Below are 27,980 nucleotides of genomic sequence, written 5' to 3'. Positions count from 1 at the left end.
AAAGTCCCTTCAAAATTAATATCCAATCAGAGTTTAGTGTTCAATTTGTGCGGGTCGATGTCCATGCTCTTCCGTTTACTTCCGGTTAAGTAACATGCAGGGAATACGAGCATTTCCACTGGAGAAGGGTCTCCTAATTTCAAACGTTATGCAGCGAAAATGCATATTTACGGCACTAGAAAGTGCCAAGCATGCACAAGTTGTTGCAAAATCTGCAAGAGCATTTTCTGTGTGCGCACAATGTAAACAAAAACAACAACCTGTCCAAAATATCTTTGACAGAAAAGCCAAGAAAATGCAAAGAAACAGAACGGCTCTGATGGAGGATTATGAAGTGTATCAGTACATCAGAGATAAGGTGATTATTCTGAATCTTGAAATTCGTTTTTACAGAGGTTTAAGGATCATGTCCTCACATAGGAGGATTTCTTGGACTGGCCTTGATTTGTTTTATTTGATAATTTGTTCTTGTCAAATAAAGTTGGTTTTTAAGCCAGTTATTCCTGATCAGGAATATATATGTTGTAGTTTCTTCTTATTGTGGCAGTGTGTCTGTTGAATTCAGATTAAAATTAGTGGTTTTATGCTATATGTTTCAGGTGGGATACAGTCTAGCTGATAGAATAAGAGACATTAAAAGGTAGCAGAAACATTTTAGATTGCCTCTTATATCTTCATTTCTCTTACTTAATTATGTACTTATTGATACTGTAACTTTTTTGCATTTTTATTTTATTTACTTTTATGCTAAGAAGAATAGGGGGGTCAGCTGTAAATTAGGCAGCAGCGATTTCAAGTGTTCATATTACTACCTGTACCATGATTTTCAGGAAGTTCAACGTGGTTGTAGACTTGGGTTGTGGGAGAGGCCATATTGGCAGCAGCATGGACCCAGATACAGTAGGGACGTTGATTCAGTGTGAAATGGCTGAGATGGTTCTGGTAAGGCTATTACACTATAGTATATTAAAGAATTAGACTGCAGTTTATTAGATAGTTAGTCGAGTAGAGGCAAGTGTTCTGAACTTTGCTAACTTTAATACTGATCAGTGTCAAATGTAAATACAAAATTTTGAAAATATTTTAAGAAAAGTAAACAAATTCTTTTCCACTAAGTTTGAGTGCTGAAATTTTCAGAATTCACATTCTTTACTGGATATGTCATATTTATAGTTTTTTTTTATTTTGTCGGGATTAGAGTACACAGATATTGAGTGCTTATAATTTTCCCTCTTTCATTTTCAGGCACAAGCTTGCAAAAATGAGGATATCAAGACCTTCAGTGTGGTAGCAGATGAAGAATATCTTCCCTTTAAAGAAAATTCTCTAGATTTAGTTGTCAGTGGCTTAAGGTACATGTTATAAAAATCTCACCAACATTAAATTAAAATTAGTTTGCAATTGGTTTTCAGAGAAATAGCTATATTGTTCCCAGAGCTGTGTTGTTTTTGTTTCAGGGTTGCCAATGTCATAATTCTCTCATAGTGTGTAGATCTGTTGTCCTGCATCTACTACATTGATATTATCTAATAGCACAGATATACGTTAATAGTAAAAAGTAATCATTTGTCAAAACTTTGTTGTATACATCTTAATATGGCAATCCTGTTGTTATGTGCAGTTATAAATACTCATGTATTTTTCTTTATTTCAGCCTACACTGGGTGAATGATTTACCAGGAACATTTAAGCAGGTTAGCTTATAGCTGAAACATTACCTTTTAATGGATGTTAACTAGTGTTTAGTTATCGAAATAAAACAAGTTATTTGAAGCATTTCTGCAGCAAGTATCTCATAAATGTGGCAAGGTTTTTAAAATTCTCATTTCTCTAATTTAGTATGTTTGTTGCATCTGTATCTCTACAGATTCAGCGATCTTTAAAACCAGATGGTGCTTTCTTGGGGACGGTGTTTGGTGGAGAGACTCTGTATGAACTGCGCTGTTCTCTACAGTTGGCTGAGATAGAAAGGGAAGGGGTAAGAACTGTCTGTCTAATAACAAAAATAATAATGCTAATGATAATTTATTGTACTTTTTGCAATATAAACAGCATATGTTGAATGCATATTTTAAAAGATAGTGTTTAACAGTTAGAAGGAGGTTTGCTTTTATCACTTAGTGTTTTTAAAGATCTGATATTTATAACACAAGAATTTAATGATGTGAGAATTTTAAGGGTGGTGTTTAATGTTTTTTCCACTTAATTCCTTTAATATTTTTTCTTCTTTTCAGGGGTTTGGACCACATATATCTCCTTTTGTAGAACCAATAGATATTGGAGCTCTGTTGGATAGAGCTGGATTTAATTTAGTCACAATGGCATGTACATATGTACTCTACAACAATTTTTCTTAATAAATAGCTTAGTGTCAAAAATTTAACATGAAGTATTGTTTTCTTATTTCTTATACTCCCGATTCCTCATGTTTTTCAAATGAATATGTTATTCTAAATGGCTGAGCTAAAAGCTAAAGGTCAAATGCATGTTTTCTCACATAACAACAGTTACATAGATCACGGTATACGTCTTTCTAGTTTGGTAAAAAAAATTATAATATTTTTCAGGATACTGAAGAAATCAATATTGCATACCCATCCATGTTTGAAGTGATGGAAGATCTGAAAGGTAAGGTAATTTAACAGTTTATGTTAAATTACCAGTGATAAATTGTTTTTGAACAAGTTTCACTCCATGTGCAATATTTCTATTTTCTTAGTGAGTTTCCACAATGAAACTATCATAATAGATTAATCAGACAGGAACTCGCGCTGAATGCAATCAGATTAACAGACTAACATGCCTCCGACTGGCATAGAGTAGAAGGACTGGTGATTATACAAGTTTAAAACAAGGAAGTGTGTTAATCTGATTGCATTCCGCTATTCCCCACAGAGTTGGATCGTTCTACCTAGTATAATAGTTTCATTGTAAACACACCCTTTTATAATCTCTTATGGTATAATTACAATTTTTCCATACAGGAATGGGTGAAAACAATTGTGCATGGAATAGAAAGTCCCACATTCAAAGAGACACCCTGATTGCTGCCGATGCCATATACAGAGGTACATTTATTTATTTTTATTTATTTATTTTTTGTGTTTAACTTAAAGTCATAATAACTCTTCATTTTGGCCAAAAATTGGATTTTCCTGGAGTAAACGGCAATTTTCCCGTACTTACCAATGGTCAGCGACCCCATTCCTGCATTCAAAGTTAATCCAGGGTTTTTTTCCTAAACGTACGGTTTTTTGTTAAAATCTCTTAAGAGATTTTAACTGACGGAGCTCTCTCTGACATCGCATAGTCACTGTTGACCTACTTAAAACCGCGGGAAAAGCAGACAACAACAACACTATATAAGATTCATGAGATATATTCGTCTTTTTGTTAAAAATACATTAATATCCACAATGTGTGCCATTCTGGGCTTTTCGTTATCCGACGCACTGTACAAAAACTCGCAACTTACGTCTGCGTCTGCATTAATGCGTTTGCCGCCATATGTTATTTTGGTCTCGAATGAACGCGAGAATCCGCGTGACACCATTACGTCATTAGCAACGAATGCCTTGATGACCGGGAAGAAAAGCATCGTAAGCCCTATTGACAAGCACAGATTTTAGTTTTACTACAATAACGGCCGTTTTAGTGGTAAAATACAATAAAATATATTTCCATGCGTTGTTTACAATGTTTTTCATGCGGAATTTTGAATCTCAAAGGAAGAGTTATTATTGCTTTAATAGATTTTTAGATGGGAAGTGGATTTTCATAGCGCTGTTAAGTTAAAATTTCAATTGTCAATTTCCTTTTCTCAATTTTCAGAAATGTATGGACTAGAAGATGGGAATTTACCGGCCACATTTCAAATTATACATTTTATTGGATGGAAGCCTCATCCATCTCAGGTAAATGATTCATTAAGATAATGAAGGTCAACTATTATGTCAGGCAATTTGCATTTTACAAACAGCACCTGCTATTAAACAAGAGCTTAGACCTTTGCAGAATTTTGAATTTTACGATCATTTGATGTTGTCATTTAAAGTCCTAAATTGTCAAAAAATTATTACTTTTTTTCTTCAGAAAAAGCCTGCAAAGAGGGGATCTGCAACAGTATCAATTAAGGACATTGACAAGCTTGATCAGATTATCAAAGAACATGAACTGCAAACAAAACAAGACACTGAGAAGAAAAAGACTGAGAAGTCAAAAGATGACAAGAATAATGAACCAAGTTGAAAAATCTGCAGTCATTAGAGAAAGAGAGAAGCACCAGAACAGTTAGAAATATAAACAAATTTGACTTAATGTATCAGTGTATCAGCTCAAAAAAGAATTAAATAAAATATGGATAAAAGAGGCATTGTTTGATATAACATGAACCTAGGCCTATTAAATTATTGGATACTGTTCTGTGACTTAGTTTGTTTTGACTAAAGCAAAGAATGGAGAGACGGACACACGCTGGAACGTAATAACAAGGCATAAAAACCCTAATTTGTAATTTTTTAAAACGGCATAACATTTGACAGTAGTTTTATAACTATTAAAGCACCTTTCAGTGAAAGAAGCACCAGATTTATTTCTATCACACCAGGAACTGCTTGCAATGAATGTTCTAATGTATTGTACATATTTTTTCGTTCTAAATTTATTAAACTTGCATATTTTCCCCATTGACTAATGAAAACCCTATAATTCGGTATTACAAATGTCATTGCTTTTAATGCTCAACATCAGATGCAAAGGAATGTCATATTCCTTAGAAAAGAAAATGTTACGTTTAATGTTTTAATCTAAACATACTGAAAATCATCCTTACTTGACATAAAGGCCTGAAGCTACAGAGGTGAAGTATATGTTTACATCGTTTTAAGTTTCAGTTGTATACAAAATATGCTACAAATATAAATATACTGCTAATACATATCACTTGTTAAAAGAGCCAGTTCTGGAATAAAATCAGTATTTTCGTATCACAAGTTCTTATAGAAGACCATCATGTAAGACTTCTAATTTGTTTGGTTTCAGCGGCATCTATAAGGCCACTTCGTTAATATCTCAAGCACCATCGATGTCATGCATCATTATTTTATTTAAACCTGATTTGGTCATAAAAACTGCTGACCATTAAAAGTGAAAGTGAATAGCACCACTAAGGTATGCTTTACATATTCCCATCCATTAATGTCATGGGTAAACTTTGTGTTGCTAGATGACATAGCAATTGGATACATGAAATATCTATACTGGCAAGAAATTAAATTTCATTTTCCATGGCATGTCAAGATCTGAGTAACTTGAAAGGGGATTTTCTTGGCAGAGTGTGGTTACCACTTTGGGAAGCATTGCCAGCGGAGACCTGGACCTGGAGCTCAATGCTGCCCTCTAGTGACAGCCACTTGGTCACCTCCTGGGAGTCTGAAAGATACAAAAAACAAATGGGTGCAGGTTATTGGTTAAAATGTTTAGGGTTCACTCAATACCTGTAATATCTGTAACAAATGAGAATAAGATTTAAAACTCTACAATTTATATGCTACAATTATATCTGCTCAATCCTAGATAGATCAAACCATCCAAGGAAGCATAAAACCCAAGCTGATGTATATGTAGTGTTGCAGGTGGTCTTTTACAATTACCAGTAGTACTCTATGCAGAGATTGTTACTGTCATTTAAGCAGATCAAGAACAGTGTGGACTTTTGTCACAGATGACGAGTGGAAAGAGCGTGCAAAATGCCAAGACTTCTACAGTCTACAAATCTTTTGCTTAAAGTCTGTTTTCACTTATCTGTATTTTAGAAAGATGTGTGGAAGAATATAAGATAATGCCCTCACTTTTTAATGAATTATTATGCAGCATTAACAACATACAGGACTAAAATTATTACTCTTGTGATTCATCATGAATAACAAAAGTTACATCTCTTAAAAATTATATACATTATAAATGATGTTATATTAATTCTAAACTATAATGAAGTGTTTTGATGTGGTTCTTACCTTTCAGCAGCTGTCTCAGAGACACTCCTCGTTGTCCAATGTGTTCTTTTCTAACATTCTTGACATCAAAGATGAGGACGGAATTCTCATGGATGCCTTGCCCTTCATCTAGCTGTTGGCAATTTAATAAAATCAATAGTTATGCTGTGTATTGACAATTTGGATTTGTTTGCTGGTGACTTAAGAGCTAGTACTTTAAAATATATATTGGTATATGCTAATTTTTATTTCATCTTTTTTAAGAAAAATTCTCCACATCCTATATTCCATTATGAAAAAGCATTTTCTTGCATGAAATTTGTTGTATACCAGTATTTATGTATTTAAATTTAAATCCTTAGATACATGTACCTCTGCTAAGGCTATACAATTCAAACTAAGAATGTGCCTTACATCAAATTCTAAATGAAAGTCTGGCTCTGCACAAGCACGAACAACAGGAGATTTAGCAATTTCTTTGCCTCTGCTCTGTTTCTGCGACTTGTAAGGGCTGAACCTGATATTGAAATCAATAATGATTCATGTTTTGTAAGCTGAGTGAATGTCACATTTATACTTTTTTCAACAGAAAAATCAGTAATGATAAAGCTTATCATATCAAGTGTCCCCTGCCTGTACATATTTTTTAAAACTTTGTTTCAAAGTACACAGTTTAATTTGGGATATAAGAGAAACTACATGTCACTGACTTTTAAAATTAGTCAGACAGTATAATAATTTTATCACCTATTTGATAACACACAATAAAAATTGTATACATGACACCTTTCTATTGATCAAGCCTTAACTGTTTGATTCTATAGGCTCCACATCTTACCTTTCCAACCGAACTTTACAGTAGAGGTCCCCCTGGTGGACGGTCAGTCCCCTGGCACCCAGCACCTTTCCCTGCACCCCACGATACATGTTACTGGGCGCCGCAGCCTTTGTAGCTCTAGGATATATAGAAACATAATTGTCTGATTTTATATTTCATTTTTTTAAATAATTTAAAAGATTGTTATTTTTCATAAACACATTACCAGCCATTCATTTGATCACCCTCTCTGACATATAACTTAATGTTCAGACCCCGGTTTCACAAAAAAAAAAAAACTTAAGTCAGGTTCCCTGGCTAAGAACTTAATTACCACGGTTAAATGGTCACATCTTACCCTATCAGGAGCAGTGTAACAGCACTCTCATGGAAATCCTAGTCAACTAAGCCAGGGAACTGACTTAAGTTTTTTTTTTTTTTTTTTTTGTGAAATGGGGGCCAGTTCTCACCTGGTGGGAGATGCAGGTTTGTGCACATTGGCCTCTGACAAGGCTTTCCTGATCCGCCAGCTTTTCCTGATACTAGAAGGTTTGAAGGTGGAGTACCAGGATTTCTTTTCTGGCTGTGTGGATGGAAGCTGGTGAAAACAAGATATTATTTCATCACATGTATACAAACAGAAAAAGGGTAAAAAAGAAACGATTAAATATGATACAGCAGTTTTTGAAAATCTATACAGCAAACTTAGAACTGCTTGTTTTTAAAACAAAAATTATTTCCAGGTCACCTTTTGATAACCATTGGTAATGCCAACAGTGTAATTAAAATGTAAGGTTACCTCAGCAGTATTTTTAATGGGGAAATTGTCAGAGCTCATAGCTTTGGAAACCAAAGGGCTCCCAGGTATAGGAGGTAAACTGTGGTTCTGTGACAGCCGTTTCTTCTCTATACCAGCTCCACTCCTTGATGGAGATGTACTCCTTGTGCGGTAAACCACCTTGGGCTCACTGTGATTTGGTTCTCCGGTGGTGTTCTCTGGAAAGTGGGAATTGCTGCTTGACTCAGATCTTATACATCTGGGAGATGCTTCTCCAGACAAATTAATTCCTTCATCATCCATACTTCTTTGTTCTCTCAGTATTGTTTCATCATCAGAAAACTTGGCATCTAAATGTGGTGAAACTTTCATTTCAATATTGTCTCGATTTTTCCCTAAGGCATGCCTTTCAGTTTCTCTTTGTTTCATAATTTGTTTGGCAACTGTGAATACCGAACCATTTCCTCGTCTGTAAACATTTGAGATAGGCATCTGTGCATTGAGGTCTGTCCCTCTTTGTAATAAGGGGCAGTTTGTGTGTATATTAGGAGTATCTGCTTCTTGCTGACTAGTTATCTTTGGTTTTTGGCTAAGTGAAGACTGCGTGGTGGAGTCATAGACTATTTGGGAGACAGTGCTTGTGTTTAGCTCTCCATTTTTAATTTCTGAAGGAGTGGAGAAATCCTCAGGCATGTCCTCCTTTGGGGTGGACCTCCCTGCTGGTGGCTCCTCATATAAACAGTCATCTAAATTAAACAACACATGTTCTTGTTCTGTTTTACCACAAGACTCTGTCTGAGCCTCCTCCTGCTCCTCTTGAATAGTTTTATTTATAAACACTTCATTACTGTCCTGGGATGTTTGGCGGGAAGTAGTTGTATTTTCACCCAGTTCGGTGTTGTCTTGGGGTGTGGGAGACGTCACTTTATCTTCCGATAATTTGTCAAGTTGATCTGTAGAATCTTCTTGTTTATGGGAAGTCTGCAATGAGAAGTATAAAAATATAAAATAAAACAACTGAAAAGTTAAAAAAAAATCCTTTTTAAACACATGCATCAATACACAAGTCCACGAAATGACTCACAATGCAAAATGATTGTAAGTTTGTATCTTTCACCTCTTTCATTTACAGGACGCAATTTTATAACAATAGAAATGAAAGAGAAATAGTTCTAGTTTTATCTTCTTTCTGTCCTAGTTAATTACAACAGTGTCTGGTGACAATCAGTAACTCAGTTGGTCTCTGATTGTAGTGAATTGCTGGATATTTGATAACATTGTTGAAGTATCAATTGACCCATTTTCACCATTTTTTTTTTTTTTGATACTTGGAAAAACTCATCATATGCCTTTCACTTACATTCTTCAACCAAAGTGAAATGCCTTTCAAAATGACAAAAATTATTAAGTCACTACAGTAAGCCCAGACCAACAGATTGATACTGCTAGTGTAAGCCAAGATCACAAAATTCTACATGTACTTGTAGAAAACTAATTTTTGCATGAAAGTATATCTTAGACAGCAAGAAAGCCTATTGTTTCTCAAAGCATTAAAACAGTAATACATGTACCTGTGTCTGTCCATCTTCTACTACAGAGGGTTTCACCTCCATTTCAATCTGACCATGTTTAACACCATGAAGAGTGTACCATTCTGGTTCAGCCTAAAATACAGTTACCAATGTTTTGGTACAGTTTATATGTTTGTATGTTTATATATATGCTAGCATCCAGGCAGTAAAATATGCTATCTTTATATACTAACTCTATCTATCAGGCTGTAATTTGATTACCAGGTATCAGTATAATTTTGAAGACTTTATCATTTTTAACTAAAATCCAGAGCTGAAATCTGTCTAATATACACCAACCCAAACTTCTTCCACATGCTTCTTTTTCTTAAAACATAGGTATTTGCTACTGATAAGATAAATATGATCAGAAGCTGATAGAAAAAAGCATGATACTACCTTGCATCCATGTTGCTTCAACTCGTCTGCAGTAAAAGTGACTGATCCTAAAAAGTCCTGACCAAATGGGTCCTTGTCCCAAACTATCTGCAGAAGAAAGAAATTCAGATAACATGTTTATCAACTAGTCTAACACTGCCCATATAATTGGTTATGTATTTTTTCTTTTATCTTTTAGAAGATTAGATGGAGAAATATTGAAATATTGATTCCTCTCAATGTAAGATAACCACAAATAACATAATATCCATGGTTGACTGCAGTCAAGATGCGTGTATATAATATAATATAACATAGGGGAGCATTCACATAAACACATCGCACTAGTTGGGTCGATTCAACTCTGCGTGGGATCTCACTAAGTGCAATCAACTTAACTGAATGACATGCCTCCTTGAGCAGCTAGGTGGTTATTAACTGTCATGTGCCTTAATAATTACCCCTAACCGCTCAAGGAGGTCTAGCTGTCACACAATTAAGCTGATTCTACCAATCGCACTTAGCGAGAATCCCCAGCAGAGCTGGACCGACCCAACTAGTCCAATGTGTCTGCCTGAATGGGGTCTTATGTAGTGTATCGTTTACATCAGTACTGCATATATAAAAGAAACGTCCAATTTCAATATTATATGCTTACCTCTAATTATCAATGCTCTAAAGTTTTATTTAAATCATAAGCATTGAGTATACTTACAATGTCCATGTATTCGTCACATTTTGGCAGCTGCAGTGTGACCATCTCATTCCACACTGGGTTCAAAGTGTTCTTCTTCACCTTGGACTTGAACTTCCTCACACCATTCACCTTGATCTCTATGAATGGATCACTGGAGCCTGCTCAATGGAAATGTGCTCTTATTAACTGCTCCCTCCACACAACTATATCTATATTATATAAACTATGGACACACTAAACAAGTTTAATTTTGTTAAGTGTGTCCTACAATTAACTACGTATCCAATAGCTCTTCCCACTTCTGAATCATTTGTCTTATCTCATCTATTGCGCAAAGATAAGACAAGTGGAGTGGAATGATTAGAATAGATTTTTCTACTTCTCTTATCTTTCCATAAAATGACTGATATAAAGGTTTAACTGCTCAATATTCCAGTGAAACAGCATAGGCACAATCAACAACTGTGTTTTCTCTGTTCACATCAGCAGCCAGTCTCAGCTTGTATTATTTACCACTCAAATAATAATAATAATAATAATAATAATAATAATAATAATAATAATAATAATAATACGTTTATTGAGCACTAAATGATATGAAAAAACATTTGCAGGCTCATTTGACTAAATTATTTAAACAAGATATAAGGATATACATTAATATAAGGATATACATTTTAAAAGTTAAAACTTTCATCATTTGACATATAAAACCAGCTGTAAAATATAAATTTCACTTGATTCTCATCTATAATGTAAAAGACTCCTTATTAAAAAAGACATTCACAGTAATAAAAAATTATGCAACTCCAAACACAACACCTTACCATTCATGTCCATGGCCATCAAATTTTTGCCTTGAATCAGGTGCAGCTCCACCAGGCCATACCTAAGACCTGAGACAGAACAAGACATACACAACAGTTCTTCTGAAGTACCTGGTATCATATACCTTCTAATTATGGCAGAAAAATACAAAGAATCCTTATCACAGTTAACTTTGCCCAACAAGGAGTAAATGTTGATACTTCACACTCTCATGGTATAATCAGATATAAGTTTTATGATATATATAAACATATAGAAAATGAGAGATAACAGGTGCTTAGTTTATGATTTACCTTAACAGGTTAGTGAAGAAGTACTGATAGCAAGATACGACTTGGGCCACCCTCCACAAATTTAATGTTCTACTGGCAAATATTTTCAAGATTGCAATTTGGAGTGTTCAAAATAAAATCAAAACAGCATCAGGAGCTCATTACCAAGCACGACAACGGCTATCTATGTGGAGAAAGATTTTGCTGAAAATTTTTTTTTATTTACATTGCAATTATCATTTTGATACTAAACATTTTGTGAATTTCCCCTTTATGGCTTTTGTGTTTTAAATCATTGTTTGCCAGTAAAACAAAATATTAACCAAGGGTGGCCTGAGACATAATATTGAGGCTTAGGGACTGTTCAGAAGAAGTTGGGTTGCAATAGCTATCGTGCACTAACTCTGCGGGGGCTCTCACAGAATGCAATTAGATTAACAGACTAACAAATGCCTCCTCTTGATGTTGAGTAGAATAAAAAAAAGCTGGTGATTATATGAGTATGTTGGAAACAAGAGGAGGCATGTTAGTCCAACTGCATTCAGCAAGAGTCCCCATGGGATTACTGCACAGTAGCTGGTACGATAGATTCATTGTGAAAGGCCCCTAGAAAATGAGTCAAGCACCTACTGTGGGTCAGGGTGAACTCCTGGATCTCTCTGTGACGGGCATTCATATGTAACAGCTGGAGGAGGAAAGATAAAACACAAACACATCAAAACAGGATGAGAAAGCAATACCGGAATATATTACAGGTTCATATATTAATTCAAACCAAAGATAAGGTGCATTTGATTCAGTGCGATACTGAAGAAAAATCTATAACTTTATTTTGCTCAATTTATTACTGCTCAAAACACATTCATATTGTTATTAACTGTATATGGACTAAGTGAATAATTAGTAGTCTTAACATAGTAGTCTTAGCTAATACTCTTATTATTTTTAGATTTAAACATCTATCATGCCATATTCAAAGATAATACTGAAATCAAAAGGGGTAGCAGACCTAGTTTAATCTATAAAGAAAACATTTCTGATAAAATAATGAAGCCCATCTGACAATGTTTTGAGTGAATCACTACGTTATAGTTCAAGAAATAAACTGAATTTCTACTTCTAAAAATCATGCTTAAAAGAACATGATTTCTCTTAAATGTGCTCCTCATCTCAATAATAAATGCAAAATTCTACTTTAAAATTAATCTTCAGCTGGTTTATTCACCATTAGCTAGGCAAACAGAAAAATGCAGTGAATAAAAAAGGTCCAACATGCACCTTAGTGACATTCTTCTTCCCAAAAAGCAACATGGAAGCCATGCTAAGAGCAGAGAAGAGATTGCACAGATACCTTGCCAACCCTGCGAACACCCTGCACCAAAAACTAGAAAAGAAATATGACATGCAAAGAAATGACCTGAAACAGTGAATTTGCAGTCACATACCAAGTGTTAAGAGTGATTGACAATTTGCACAATTTGTTATCATTCTTTGAAAATGCATAAATATGTCATGAAGCAACCTAATTTTAAGCCAGATCCCCTTTTTTCCAATCCTGGTGTTTTTGGAGCTGGGTATGAAGCCATAAATACTGTGATCAGCCACCTTTGATCTAAGAAGGCAGAAGACCCTGTTGAAGGGTACATGTGCAGAGATGATATTCCCAGTAATATCCATGTAATGAAGGTGATAGTCCCAGTTATTTCCATGTGATAAAGGGAGGAGAGGGGGAAGGAGGATCTGGCTTTATTTTGGACTGGTGTTGAATATGCTTGGGGCCGTGCAAGTATGTACCATTTATGCATATGGCTAAGCTTTTATGAGTATAATACATTTATAGTAGTTAATTGATTTACTGAATTTTGCCCCCCCCCCCCCCCCCCAAATAAAAATAAATTAAAACAAAAATTAAAACATTATTCCTCAGTAGTAGGTCTGTTCTGGGCTTATGCCTACAGATGTGTTCACGCTATGTGCTTTAGAATAAATTGTCTTGTGTGTGTGTGTGTGTTTTTCATGGTAAAGGTTCTTCTTCGTAAACTTATCGTGCCCCATTACTACACTACTGTGTTCACTAATATTAGTGTGCAACTACAATCATCAATTAACTCAGCATGCCATTCTCCAGTTAGTGTCCGACCTAAGGATACCTTGTCGCTATATGTCTTCCATTTTCTCCTGAGCAGCTTAGGAACTAAATCCTGCAACTTTAAAGCAGAAGCCACATCTGGCCATCTGTAGCCAAGCAACAAGCTAACATTGTAAGTGTGCTGCCAACCTACACACTACTCAAATTATTCATCTTGAAAGAGTTCATAGATTATTATGAAAGTTTAGGTAATATTTGAAGTAAGTTATGAAATTATTTCAAATTTCAATATAGCAGTCAAACTGACACTCGTGATCAAGATCTTTCATTTTTTCCTAAAGTTTATTCATCAACCTGTGCTTGTATGCTTCAAAGCTGCATGCAAAACAAAATGATCATAAAGCACTGAAACTATCACTTCTGAGATGAACAGCAATGCACATCTCCACTAAAAGTAGCACTTCTACCGTAATACCATTTGTACCCAAGTTTTCACTAACTATACCCCAAACTATGTATCCCCTGCTGCTTTAAATTAAGATTAGTCTTAACAAATAAGTTATATGTCTCTATCAATGATAAGTTTGATGTTTTTCAGATTTCTATTCAAAGTTCCAGTTAATGTACACATTCATGTCAAAATATTTGGTAAATATGATACATTTATCATCCAACTTTCTAGAAGAAATTTACTGAAATAAGTCAATGATGTAAGATTACATCAAGAAAAAACTTACAGCTGATGTAGAATTAGATCGTCGTTTAGCAATGACATTGTTGTCAGGATAGTGGACATGATGACAGTCACTAGATTCTGAAAGAAAAAAATCAGTCCATATACATATATCAGTTCACGATCAACAAAATATCATTTTAACAGAATTCATTCAATGACTTCCTTGATAATATATCAATGACTTCCTTGATAATATACAATTTAACCTTAAGGACATGAACAGTTAGACAAAGAAGAGGATGATTAAAGGACTTATTCACATCGTAGCAGTTCTCACCAGAATGTGCCACAGAGGCGATGGGTCTGAACAACAAGGAGACAGTAATGGACCCTGAGGTGTTAGGGGCAGTGCACTGTGGTCCTGCTTTCAGTGGAATTTTCTGCCTCACTTTCCTTATTTCTCCCTGAGAGAGAGGAATGATTAAAGAAACACATCAGTGGCTCATAAGATTTTTTCTGAAACATAAGTTTATAAACAAATATTTCAATTTTCTGGTACATTAGTTTAGCTCTTTTGGTAATCCCCACGTTTCCTCTCCCTATCACTACAGAAAAAAATTTATCTCCACCAGGAAAGCCAAAAATTAATGTAAACTACTGCTTAAAATCCTAACAATATCTCTTGTAAAATAAAAGACGTTCATGAGTATAAGCCGACCTCATTCAGTGTTATCACTGCACATCCCAGCAATTCTTCCTCCATATCTGACTTCTTGCTCTGGTCTATAACAAGTACAGAAACAGGAACCTAAGGAAAAAAAAGGGGGAAAATGATTGTATTTTAAAAATATTTTGACTATTTTTATATACTCGCCAATCCCTGTATGATGTTCATATTCCCTTTTTCAAAGAAAATCACTTCAATTCTTTCATTCATAAAAGTCATAAAACTTTCTCATTTCTGATCAAGCACACTTTAAATCTAGAATTTTGAATATCTTACTGTGAATAATCAAAGAACAGTTTGACACATAAATAAAAGTAAATCAAGGTAGTCTAGTTAATTTTAGTCTAATATATATATCAATGCTGATATATATATATATATATATCAGACATGACTTTGTGCTGTTAGAAAACAGCAGGAGGAAATAGCACTGTATTATATGGGCAACCATCCAGGGGCACTTAAGTCAGAAAACCTGCCAAGAAAAAATTGGATTTCCAATTTGAAGCAGACAAAATCATGTTTAATATCTACCTTGGAGTAGTCTGCTACAAAAAATTCTGCAAAGCAATCCCACTTTGGATTTTTACTCAGAGCTTCTGGCAGAGAGGTCTTCACCTAGCAGGAATAGAGCAAATTTTCCGGACACAATTAATTTTTCATTGAAACAGAGCTTCATTTTTAAAGATATTTAATAAATGTTTATACTATATTATAGATCCATCATGTATACTGCTCTTTAGAAACACCCAAAACATTATATGACTGTACCTTTTAACAATGAAATTAATCTGTAAAATGTCACTGTTACATTACCATGATTCACATCATGTATATGACATAATAAGAAAAATACTGTGTTTACCCGTCTTCTGTTCACCACCACAACACAGTATGGGCTGACTGAGTCTTTAAACTTTGAACTTAACTCCTCCGCACCATGGACATGGACATAAAGTACTCCTGCATTGCAAGCTGAAAAATAGGGATCACTTGATGTAAATATGTAAAATTTGCCTCGAGAGATTATTCTGTATGTGATTTAGTCATTAAGGTATGATTCAATCAAAGTAACAAATACTGAATCCTGACATCCTTTTTTATGTCCAAAAATTACATCATTTGATTCAGAAATATGTTTATTTTTTTAATCAATTTTTCATTGGGGCAAATTTCAGATGCCATTGGTTATAAAAATGACTTGCTGATAAAGACAATTATCAATTTCATGGTATGTAACTCTGTGGAAAACCACATGCCTCATTGTCTTAGGAAGTATATAATAAATAAAAATGTTAGTAAAGGCGTACACTTTTCCTCATCTCCTTGCTCAGACAGAGGAGCCTCTAGTTCAACACGAGGCAGAGGCGTGTACGTCATGTGCATCTCCAACTTCACAGCTCCTTTCAGTGCTAACAAAGTCTTCTTATCCAGGTCAACTTTATAACTTGGAAGTGTCAAAGGACAAAAAAATCATAAGATTGTTTGACATTGAAATGAGTTGAAATATATTTAAAATTGTTGTTATGAATTATCATTATTAGTCATGATTAGAGCTCACAGTGCGTAATCAAAAGGTCTACTGTACATGGCAACATCAGCATATTCAAACTTTTTCTAATATATTTACTGTCTTAGTGATAACACGTATATTTGCAACAAACAAAAAATAAAATGCACATTATACAAAGAAATGAAAAAAGGTATTTCGTAAATGATCAAGCAAAACTTTGATGATTACTTCACTTACTTTCCATGTTTCTCCAATTTGTAAGATTTCAGAGGAACTTCAAACTGTGCCATTGTGGATGAATGAAGTAGTTTTCTACATTTCAATTTAATAAAAATCTGCAAAAAAAATAAATAAGTGAAAACACACATAACTGCTTACATTCAAAAATCGATTTAAAGAAATAAATGGGCATTTTGTTATTTACTGAAAATACAGTGCACTTTCTAAGAACAAATAAGCCACAAGAGAGTGGCATATATCAATGTTACATCAAATATCTCCTAAAACTAAAACAAGTATCTCCTCAGTAAAACTTTGTACTACCTTGTCATGTTTAGGGTTATGAACCAAGAAGGAGAGCATACTCTGCCAAGAGGCTTCTCCCTTCACATTGACTGTGTACTTCTTCTGGTCTCCCAGCTGGACCACACAGTAATGGACAGCATCTGAGAGGAACAATATAACATTTTACTCCAATTCATAAACTTTTTTACCAAAATTTTATCATTGCATGCATAATTTAAATATTTCCCTAATACATTTTGCAAAGAAAGAAAAGTCCAAAGTAAAATAATTCTCCAAAAGCATCTTATTATTCCTTCATTTCTTTTCAAACAGATTCAATTAGGAGGAAGTCCCATATTATATATTATATTATGTTACATGTCAAAGACAGGTGAATCTAGTATAAAACATACTGTACTGGAAAATTATAAAATAAACTGCAACACACCTGTTTTTTAGGTTGACCTTATCTTACAGGTTGACCTGACCCTACAAGTTGATTTTATCTCATAGGTTGACCTGATCTAGGTGGCTGACCTTATCAGACGGGTTGACATTACCCATTATGTTGACCTTATCAGAGAGATTGACCTGGCCTTGTAGGTTGAACTTACCTGGTATACTGAACTTATCTACCTGGTTGACCTTATGTGGTTGATTGACCTTCCTTGGTACATTGTCCTTTACCAAGAGGTTGATCTGACCTTGGAAGTTGAACTTATCTGGTACTTTGTCCCTATCTGATAGGTTGATCTCACCTGGTAGGCTTAACTTATCTGATAGGTTGATCTCACCTGGTAGGCTTAACTTATCTGATGGGTTGACCTTACCTGATAGGTTTAACTTATCTGATGGGTTGACCTTACCTGATAGGTTTAACTTATCTGGTGGGTTGACCTTACTGGGTGGATTTAACTCATCTGATGGGTTGACCTTTCCTGGTAAGTTGACCTTATCTAATAGCTTGGCAATACCACATAAGTTGACTTCATCTGGTAGGTTAACCCTACCTAGCAGACTGACCATATCTGACAGCTTGCCATTACCTGGTAAGTTAAAGACACTGGTTGAAGCCCTGCATATCTGTCCACCACTGAGTACCACTGTGACAACACCCACAGCTGAAACATAAACAGCACCAAGCATGTTACCAACCATGTCTCCAAGGATGCTGATGTATTTTAGTTTTCTTTTGAAGATATTTTTAATGTAGGGCTTTAAGTCAATTAAAAGGATTTTGTAGTAGTTTCTGTTCCATCTGTTGTCATTAGCGTCAACGAATTGTGCAATTTCTTTGTCATCTGTACTTCAAATAGTCACTTACCTTTGATACGTTAATATTTTGTTCACATGCCACGTAGTATAAACAGGCAAACTAACAGTTAGCTGGCAAGGTTTCTTACATGCAGCTGGTTAGCAGAGAAATATGTTTTTTGTGTGTGAAAATTATAATAATTCTCATAGAAATCTTATTTTTAAATTAAATATTATTTTGTCACCACTTCATATGAACTATTAATTTCAGTGCTCAGACTGCCTTCTTAGATTGTATTCGGCCAGGTCTGTGGGTCACCACCACATTTGGTGTATGTATAAATTAATTTTGTGAAACATTCATTGTAAGACATCAGGAAGCTTGAGCAAACCTGCCAATAGCTCAACCCTTTCCCATTTCATATCATTAATTAATCATTTTTGTTACATTTATACATTTTACATTAAATCGGTAATTATTTTGTTTATATTACATCTGTGCACCTGATCTAAGGTGGTGCCTGCAGCTGACATTTTGACCAACATCCATTGGCCATCATATAATAGATCAAAATGATGGCTGCAGGCAACAGTGTTGGTTGAAGCATTGTAGTCATGCAATACCTAAGTAACTGTGCACAGATCTAAGCTTTAATGAGGACAAATAAGAGTATTATTACCACCAATTTCAGGGATCATAGCCAACAACTATTTGTGATACAATATAGGGTTCTGCCCAGCAGTTAAGCAATAATAATATAACAGAGCGTTGAAAACAATTATTATTAAAAAAGAGAAGAGTTGTGACAAAATATCAAAACTGAATAAAGATAATGAAGAACTAGTACATAAAGGTTAGGGAGAAAAGCCAATATTTAACAGATATGCCAATTTCTTAGCTAATCTTAGACTGGGTTCCCATACCTAAATCGATCTTACAGGATCAATCCATCTCCAAGAGGTTCCTTGCTAAAATTGCTTTAAACGATAATTAATTACCCTCTAGCAGCTTCAGTTGGGGTGACAGACATCTAAGCCACTTAAGTTGATTGCAATTTAGCAAGAATCCCTTCGGAGATAGATAAATCCTCAGTTAGTACGATAGGGTCTGGGAATGGTCCCTTTCAACACCACACAAACCCACCACTAGATTTTGCCGTTGCTGAAACTGGTGTGGTAGGTTGACAAAGCTCTATGTCGATGTTGTTGGGGTCAACCAGTACGTCTGTGAGAGCCTCCAAGACCAGAGAGTGAAGCCAAGTTTTCAACAGGGGAAGCTCCATTACCTGCACTGCCTTGAGAATTCTAATGGAAAACCAGACTTCTGGCCTGAAATGAAAGCACTCTCTCGGTTTATTAGGAAAATCAACAATATTTTTGTTATTTCTTCATTATTGCAACTCTAAGATGGCATTATCACATGGTAAATCTGTGTACCATTAAATTTTGAATATACAATCTTTAATTATACCCAAAACAGAACTTGAATGTCTAGGCAGATTTACTAACAGGAGTGCATTTGGCTTACATCCAATTGTCTACAGCATGCTGCCAAATGACACAATATGATTAACATAGCTTGTAATGTGTCTACTAAAACTTGTCTTATGTTTGCAAGCTTAACTTTAATACACCGGAGTCACAGCAGTAAATTATACATGTATCACTCAATTAGACAAGTTCCTATTTCAATACATCTGGTCAATTAGTCTTCGATTACATTTCAGATAAATCTTTTAAATTGAAGCCAATTTGTAAATAAACACAAGAATGACTCCAATTACTAATGGCTTGCCAGTGCTTGTACAAGTGAAACTTCATTGGCCATTTAGTGAACTTAAAAATTCACAATTTTTCCACCAAAACCTGTACATTATTAGGTGAGTAAAAAAAAAGAAAATAAAATAGAAAGAAATAAAGCTTAATTCTAAAAATGAATCACTTGTCAATGTGTTTTTTAATTTTTCATGTATCAAAAATTTTAAAGCTATCCAGGCTACATTTCACCTTTCCACCAAATTTATCCTCCCATGGTATCGTGAGAATGAATTAGGTTGAAATGATGTAAAATTACCAACTAAAAGTTCTTCTTTTCTCTTTTTAAAATAATTAAAATCAGCACCAGACATATCTTTCCTTACCTTTCCACAAAATACATAGTAAGTTTAGCAACGTGGGGGAAGGGGACATCCATACTGAGGTGTAGGATTAGCTGGACCTTCCCTCTCAAACTTAATCTCTCCACTGCAGCCTCACAGTTCACACCCATCCTTTAAATACAAATCAAACAATGAGAGGTCTATATTTTCTAATTTAAAAAGGACCTTTAAAAATCACCCAATATTTTTCTCCATTACTGCAAAAATGGCATACGTTTTTTTATATATTTATTTAATTATTTTGAAAAATGAAAACTACATATAATTACTCAAGAGGTCAAAAGATAAGTTGAGGTTAAGTAAAATAATGTATTCTTAGACTTAGTCACTATGAATGTTATTTGAAACAAATTAATAACCACTGTCAGAAAACTTGAGGGGATGGCATGTGCACAAATGCCAAGGGTTGTTGGCATTATTATGCTCAAGTTGTGGAGGTGACAATTAAAAAACATTGCCCTAGGAGCTACAAATAATATGTCTCATCTTTACCAATATTACAGAGGGTTACCACACTCTTTTTCAAAACACAAGTTTTAATCGAACATTAATTTATATTTCTAATGCATGTGTAGGCCAAATCAGTGCCAGAAATGTGAAAAAACATTTCCATTTATTTCCAAGAAATCATATCGTTGACAACCACTGATGAAAAAATGCACCTTGCTGAAGAGAATGCATACCTTCTTCCCCCAAGTCTTGCATGAAATATCATCTGGAATCCCTCATCACAGACACCTATGTCTGCCTCCAAGACAACCCTGTGAGACAGCGCCACCTTGAGGCCATCTGGAGGACTGTCAATGTTTAGCCATGTCGCCTGTTCTGTGATGCCATCGGAGCTTTCAAATACACGGACATTTTTGACATGTGGTGTGTGGTTGCCCAGGGTGAAACTTCTTACTTCCATTTGATCTAAAAAAAAATCAGGAAATAAGTTATATCACATACAGTGACCAGTTGAAGGGGGAGATGGGTGAAGTGCACGTTTCTGTATTTGTAATAATCAAAAAATGCAAGACATCGAAGAGATAATGTTAATCGATTTCAAGTACATCTTTTTATATAATCAAAAGATCGCTACAAAAATTGCCCAACTTGTTAAAAGCAGTATGTGGCCTGCAGATGGATTGTAGAGATTGTTATAATGAAATTGTTTGTTTGAAAGTTATTTCCCTTTCAACCGTAATATGGAGTAATTTCAGTGTACATAAAAAAGGTGTAAAGATAGATGCATATCAGTTCTCTCAACTGTAATTTCTCTCTATAATGTATATAATTTGGTCTATTACTGAACCTCATCATTTTGGTCACTCGCCATTTGAACATCTTTCTGACGTTTTCCTAAAGCTCTAAATCAACATAACAGTCAATATATATGAGCCAAGCAAAAGGACAACATACTAAGACCATACCATTAATGGCATGAATTAAACTATACTTCCAAAGACATCTGCATTTAAAGGTGACACTGCACAAAAGCATGAGGAATGGCTGCTACACCTTCAAAAGCTCTTTTACCTGACCCCCCATATATATAACATACAGTATGCTATATTTAACTTAGGTGCATGTATTCAGGCAGGCTGAACTAAGACAGGTTTTAAAGCACTTATTTCTACTGTCAGTTATCAACAACATACAACCCAGGCCAACATAGTGCCATTCAGTGCATATGAACCAATGCTGCATTCTTGAGAGAGTGGATCTTTACTATGTGACTGGTGGTGTCAATATAGAAAGCCACATGACCACTCTATTGTGTGTATTTATCAACATGTCCTTTCATACATGGGCTTCTTCACTATATCAGAAGAGATGGTCTGTAATTAGAGTCCACTGACTATATCACTGCAGTGCATCTGTTAGCTTCTGCAGCGATACAGTAATGGGGTTGGGATCTTCTCATCTGATATCTCTGAAATTAATTTTGTTGCACAACAGAGCTTAACAGTTTATCTCTACAGAGCTTTTTCAATTTAATAGATTGCTCCTATGAATAGCTCCTGCAGCCATGCCAAAAGTGAAAAATGCTACTTTTTTAGCTGTTGTCACAGCAAAAAAGGAGCAATCTTATTTTGTCTGAATGGGTTTTTCAAGTACATGAGTATTTAAAACATAAAACTTTTCCATTTATTATAATACCCATAGATAAATAAAGGTCTAGAGGATATCAGTAAGATTATCTAAACTTTAAAGACAGTTTTAATTTTAAAATAACAGACAAAATGCAAGTAACCCACATATTCCTTGCAGTAAAAAGCTGGGTTTTTAAGTTGGTGAAAGAACTTATAAATTATATATAAGACAGCAATAGGGAGATGTGTCATTCAGGCAGACACAGCTGATGAAAAATTGTAGATATTTAATTTACGCAAATCACAAGTACTTTAAAGTATGAACAGAAGTCACTATTAATATTCAAGTGCAATAACTGATGTTAAAAAGTATTTGGTTTGTGTATTTTTCTCAACGACAGAAGACCTTCAAAGGTCTGACTTTTGTTAAGGCCAAACACCTACATGTACATATACAATTACTGACATGAGATTAAATACTGGTGAAATCAATTGCATATTTACAGTCTCTTGCACTATAATGAAAATAGATTCGTCCCACTGGTCGTTTAAGTAAGAGGGTTTTGCCAAAATATCTCATTTGTATAGCAGCCTCATTCAACTTCATAAAATGGGGCAATAAATGTAAATCACACAGCACTTCATAAGAGCTTTAATGTCAAGCTTGATTTTCATGTCAAATTGTAATAAGAATGACTGTGTGCAAAAGCACTGATCCTTACATATATGGACCACTTCAATATTATAATACTCTTGATACTGAGGACCACAAATTACATACACACATTCTTGCATTTAACAGGGACCAAGTCAATTTTTCTACTAATAGCAAAGCACTTGAAATACCCCTCCCCCCCCCCACACACACACATATAAAACTATGCTTTCAAATATTTTAAACACATATATAAGTGTATGGATGAGTGTAGATGTATTAGGAAATATAAAAGTTTTATCATCAAATGATACAGAAGCACATTACAAGAAAATGAATGTGTTCTTACCTATAAATAATGGCTTGCTCTCCCCATTTAATGCGGAGTCCAGGTGACTTTTGATTATGTCAAATAAAGATGTTGAGGAAAAAACCCACCTGCAATTAAATGAGTTATAACAAGGGTCATCATTTTTTCTTTTGTTACTATTCAGAAATTAGTAAAAAATTGTGTACTGACTGAAGAAATTAATTCAGATTGTGATGAAAGCTAACTGCAAAAAAAACATGAAATCAAACTACTCAAGAAATACAGACAAAAAATTACTTGGAGATTAAGCAAAAATGATTTAGCATAATGTCATAACTGGTTTAAAATATAAAATACACTTTTAAAAACTGTTTGGCTAAAGCAAAAATCATATAAGTGTGCATCCAGGTAACTATTTCTATTTTCCCAACAGAGAACTATAATTTCTATTAAGTATTTTCCCAACAGCTGCCTGCACCCCCCCCCATACCCCCCCCCCTGTGTCCACCAGAATGCAAAGGATACAGTAAAGCCTTTGATTTCATCTCTCCATCTAACTTATATAATATGCACCTGAATAATAGCTGTAGGTGGCCTTGCACTGGTATACACAGGTATCTTTTCAGCTGAGAGTCTTTACAGTACTTACTATAGTTCCTTAAGATTTCAACCTTAAAGTCCCACTGTACTTTTCCTCAGATAATATGATAATATTACAGGGGAAGATTGAGGCCGTCTTCTGGGTCTTTCGGAAGATGGTCAGATTTACAAGTTTACATTGACGGATATCTAATTTTTTCTGTTGGAAGACGGTCAAAAATGGAGGATGGATCAACAAAGATAATTTAGAAGACTGTCAGAAAATATCTCTGGATCTGGCCCTGAATTACATACTGTAGGTAATCAACTGCATCATAAACAATTAATGAATAAGGGTGCTATACACTTAATTCCTACTTATCTGATAATTAGGTTTAAATGCAGTATGCCAGATAATAGGAGTTTCAACCTGCATGTGTGCACACATTTGTACATCATTGATTTAATATGAATATCTCCTAAATTTCATCACTTTTTAGTTCAATTAATCTTTTCACAATAAGGTTCCTTGTTAAAAATTCACATAGAAAAAATTGTTAAAACAACACTATTTCAAGACAAAAGTATTTCTGAAAATCAAAACAGGAATTAACTTTTTTGCATAGTTCTCAATAACCATTTTCCTGCTTTGAAAGATAAATATTTTCATTTTCAATTTGTACTCTACTAGTACATGGAGCAGTCCCTTCACTGATCTTGAATAAAAAAAAAGACATGTGCCTCACTGTATTTGGCTCTGCACTTAACATTTTATCTGCCTGATACCCTAAAACAATTGTGATATAAGAGACCCCCACACCAAATATTTTGAACCAGGCTTGTCTGGCATTCCATCATTTCATAGTGGGATGTGATATGATATTCAAAAAATGTCGACATTTGACTGCCTGCTAAGTCCAGATCAATCATCAGACTTTTTCAATCTGACAGCAAAATAGTCTAACATACATCAGTCTTGTATATCTGTGTATGTTCATAGCCCAGTAAAGATTATATCGGTTTCTACACATACATGTATTACTATATTTGACAGTCTACAATAGTATATTAATAATTCATGAATTATATTTGCACTTGTTAGTCCCAGTTTGTTCATAAAATTTCCTGTCTAGTCTAGATTAATTATAGGTCAAATACTAAACTCAAGGGCCTCAAAATTAATTTGCAATTGTTTATTTGCCAGTAAATTATATTGCCTTTAATTTAATTGAGCAAGGTCAAGTGTACATAATAAGGCGGCTAATATGCACTTCCCACCCACACAAGAAAACAAACCTGTCACTGTCTATTATGATTGTGGTTGCAATATTTGATCCAAACTGGTTTATATCCTAGTTCATTTTATTACCCAACAGCCATGAGCAGAAAAAACTTTTACTAGTATGTATACATGGTGTGTATATACTCACTGTGCCTACATAAAATTACAACTGGCAACATATGTAGAACTAATTACTGGGTGGGTAGAGCTGCATACAACATGGTCTAAGGCAAGAACAAGCCTCTCTGTGTTGACATATAGTGCAAACTGGGATAATGGCTTGATGGTCTATGAAGATAACTCTCCTTGAATACTGGAAACTTTGGCAGTTAATTCACATTAAGTGTGGAGTTTCAATTTCAAACTTAAAGACCAAAATTAAATTATTATTATTGTTATTATTTATGGATCACTTGTCCTACATAAATTCAGTGGTTTCCATGTATTCATATCTTGGAGGCACAGAGGCATTGATTTTGGAGTGGGACAAGTGGATTTTCAGACCTACTTACCTGTTAAGGCAAGTGCCTAAAATTGAGTTAATTTTATGCAAGCCTGATCTAAGCTAGGTCTCTTTGGAGAATAATTTTCTTTTCAAACAAATTTATCAGTATGTAATATATTTTACACTGCCCATTTCCTCTCTCACTATATATTTACATCTTAATGCCAGTAAATGTCTAGGAGGTATCCTAAATATAAAGCAAAGTGAGTCACTAATTTTTTTCCATCATATCTAATTCCACTTCACACTACATATATATAATCTTGTTTGTTTAAGAAAGACTGATTGGGGCACACCTGCTTAATAAATTAAACCAAGAAAGCAAACATTAACGCCAGTTACAAGTGCAGATCTTGTATTAGATCTATATATTGTGCAAACCTTCTCCCCCCCCCCAAACCAGTATAAACGCTTTCATGTCCATGTATTAAATAATAATAATAATAATAATAATAATAAATAATAATAATAATAATAATAATAAGTTTACTGAGCACTAAATGATATGAATACATTTGCAGACTCACTAGACTACATTATTTACACAATATATCACAATATATATTTATATATGTACATTTAAATAAGGATCATTTAAATAAGGATTAACTACCATTAACCGTACGTACCAGCGGTTCACTATAAAGTTGACCCATTCTGCCGTCTCTCCATGGGCCAGTGCCCTCTTCCTGTGGATCAAGATCTCATGCTGTCGGTATTCAGAATCCGTTAAATGTAGTAACTTAGTTCTCCATATCAGAAATAAGACAGAAAGCAAAACGAAAACCCAAGTGTAGGAAAATCCATAACACCCTATCACCCAAGCTGAGGAAGTGACACTAATGCTGAGTATGTAGAACCTCAGCTGGTTCTTTCTGTGTTTCTTCAAATACATGGATAAAGTCTGAGCGCCCTGCGTCTCATTTTCCTCCATCCTGTCCTGAAACAGGCAACAGTCAGTGTCTTTGTGTCTTTAAGCATATAGATATATCTACAGGGACAGAAGTACTACAGCAAGCGACTCGTGTGAACTGCGCTCTGTTTAGCACTTGCACGGTGCTGCCCCCAGCGGCAGAGCACAATACTAAGGACACTGAGGACAATACGATTGCTTTCAAGAACCACTTGCCACAAATAAAATGTTTTAAATAGACAGTGTATATTCTTAAATAGTTCAAAACATTACATCGGCATCAAACATTTATGATAGTAGTTGAATATTGTGGAGATCGAGATATGGGCCATGAATCCGATGGTCCCTGAATTTTGTTGGCTATTTTCCCACTCTTGAAAAGCAAGTAGGCGACTAGATCTTTAAATAATTCATCGCTTTGTATCTTTTATTTCATGGAACAATTTCACTGATGTCTTCGTTCAGTAATTTACTGAACTTCACGCATCAGTATTATATTAAAAATAATATAATATAATTTAATTTAATATAATGAAAATTATGGTTATACAAAGAGAATGTCACCATTTTTTACTTTTAAAAATTGCAATTTGGTTTTTATGAGTATAGGGGCCAGTTGTGGTTCAGATACTGAGGAAAGTAAGTATTTATGTGTTTCTGTCGTTATACCTTATTTTTAATTATGTGCGATCGATTGATTACTTTCTCTTCTTATTTGAGCAACCGTGGATTAAATTTACCAGAGGGTTTTTTCATTCCCACTCAATAAAGTCACTGAGGGGCCTAATCTTGAAATTCCAGCCATTAAAGAATCATAACGAACTTCGTTTACAAAGGCCCAAGGATCTAGCCACATCTTTGTGCACAAACAAACAAATAATAATAATAATAATAATAATAATAATAATAATAATAATAATAACTGTTTTATCGTTTGAAAAATCCTCAAAAGTTATTTGTGCATAAATTTATGAGTTCCATCAGTGCAAAAATTAAAACGAAGCAGAGTAGTAGTAGTAATAATAATAATAATAATAATAATAATAATAATAATAATAATAATAAATCTTACATAAAGTATTTGTTCTAATTTTACTCTGCTTTGTTCAAATATTTGCATTGATGGTACTTATAAATTGATGCACAATTAACAACTTTTGAGGAATTTTCCAAAAATAAAACAGTTGAAAGAGTTGTGGTGGCCAGTAAACAAACACTGCATTTGTTTGCCCTGAAATATGGAATAAGCATATGGCCGGTTTCCATAAAGTTATCAAGACCTATGATAGCAGTGAACTACTTGGAAGCCTGTTGTTTACCAACAACCTCAAGGATGTTTGAGACGACTATCCCTAATGTGACTAAGCGAGTGTCGAACGTCTTCACCAGTGCACAAGCATGT

The 27,980-nt window shown here is 34.5% G+C and overlaps 2 protein-coding genes across 4 annotated transcripts; one reads left to right on the top strand and one right to left on the bottom strand.

The window, feature by feature from the left end:
- The first annotated feature begins 53 nt into the window (after nt 1-53).
- LOC106155688 (arginine-hydroxylase NDUFAF5, mitochondrial) lies at nt 54-4,419 on the top strand. The gene is made up of 11 exons (XM_013530628.3): nt 54-358; nt 600-640; nt 831-942; nt 1,246-1,352; nt 1,655-1,694; nt 1,868-1,978; nt 2,235-2,321; nt 2,568-2,628; nt 2,985-3,068; nt 3,832-3,914; nt 4,093-4,419. The coding sequence occupies exons 1-11, from the start codon at nt 95-97 to the stop codon at nt 4,246-4,248; spliced, it is 1,146 nt and encodes a 381-aa protein (XP_013386082.2). The 5' UTR covers nt 54-94; the 3' UTR covers nt 4,249-4,419.
- A 223-nt stretch (nt 4,420-4,642) lies between these two features.
- LOC106155687 (uncharacterized) lies at nt 4,643-26,728 on the bottom strand. Of its 3 annotated transcripts, XM_024077652.2 has the most exons (26): nt 26,295-26,728; nt 23,339-23,427; nt 20,940-21,171; nt 20,239-20,367; nt 19,242-19,426; nt 17,890-17,964; nt 16,883-17,004; nt 16,577-16,674; nt 16,137-16,273; nt 15,692-15,801; nt 15,361-15,444; nt 14,818-14,907; nt 14,437-14,563; nt 14,161-14,237; nt 13,485-13,541; nt 11,965-12,019; nt 11,062-11,130; nt 10,253-10,392; nt 9,559-9,645; nt 9,160-9,252; nt 7,610-8,569; nt 7,281-7,408; nt 6,832-6,948; nt 6,408-6,510; nt 6,015-6,126; nt 4,643-5,430 (listed from the first exon to the last, which is right to left on the bottom strand). In XM_024077652.2, the coding sequence occupies exons 1-26, from the start codon at nt 26,597-26,599 to the stop codon at nt 5,294-5,296; spliced, it is 3,918 nt and encodes a 1,305-aa protein (XP_023933420.2). In that variant the 5' UTR covers nt 26,600-26,728; the 3' UTR covers nt 4,643-5,293. The 3 variants fall into 3 exon arrangements, with proteins under 3 accessions (XP_023933420.2, XP_086860958.1, XP_086860959.1); XM_087004832.1 differs by lacking the exon at nt 13,485-13,541; XM_087004833.1 differs by lacking the exons at nt 17,890-17,964; nt 19,242-19,426; nt 20,239-20,367; ... (1 more) ...; nt 23,339-23,427; nt 26,295-26,728 and adding an exon at nt 17,710-17,883.
- Nucleotides 26,729-27,980: the final 1,252 nt, after the last annotated feature.

The sequence above is a fragment of the Lingula anatina genome, chromosome 2 (genome assembly GCF_051362555.1).
Source record: "Lingula anatina isolate TDL-2025a chromosome 2, LinAna3.0, whole genome shotgun sequence".
NCBI lineage: Eukaryota > Metazoa > Brachiopoda > Lingulata > Lingulida > Lingulidae > Lingula > Lingula anatina.
Note: the sequence above shows the minus strand (reverse complement) of the source record. Positions and strands in the feature narration are given on the sequence as shown.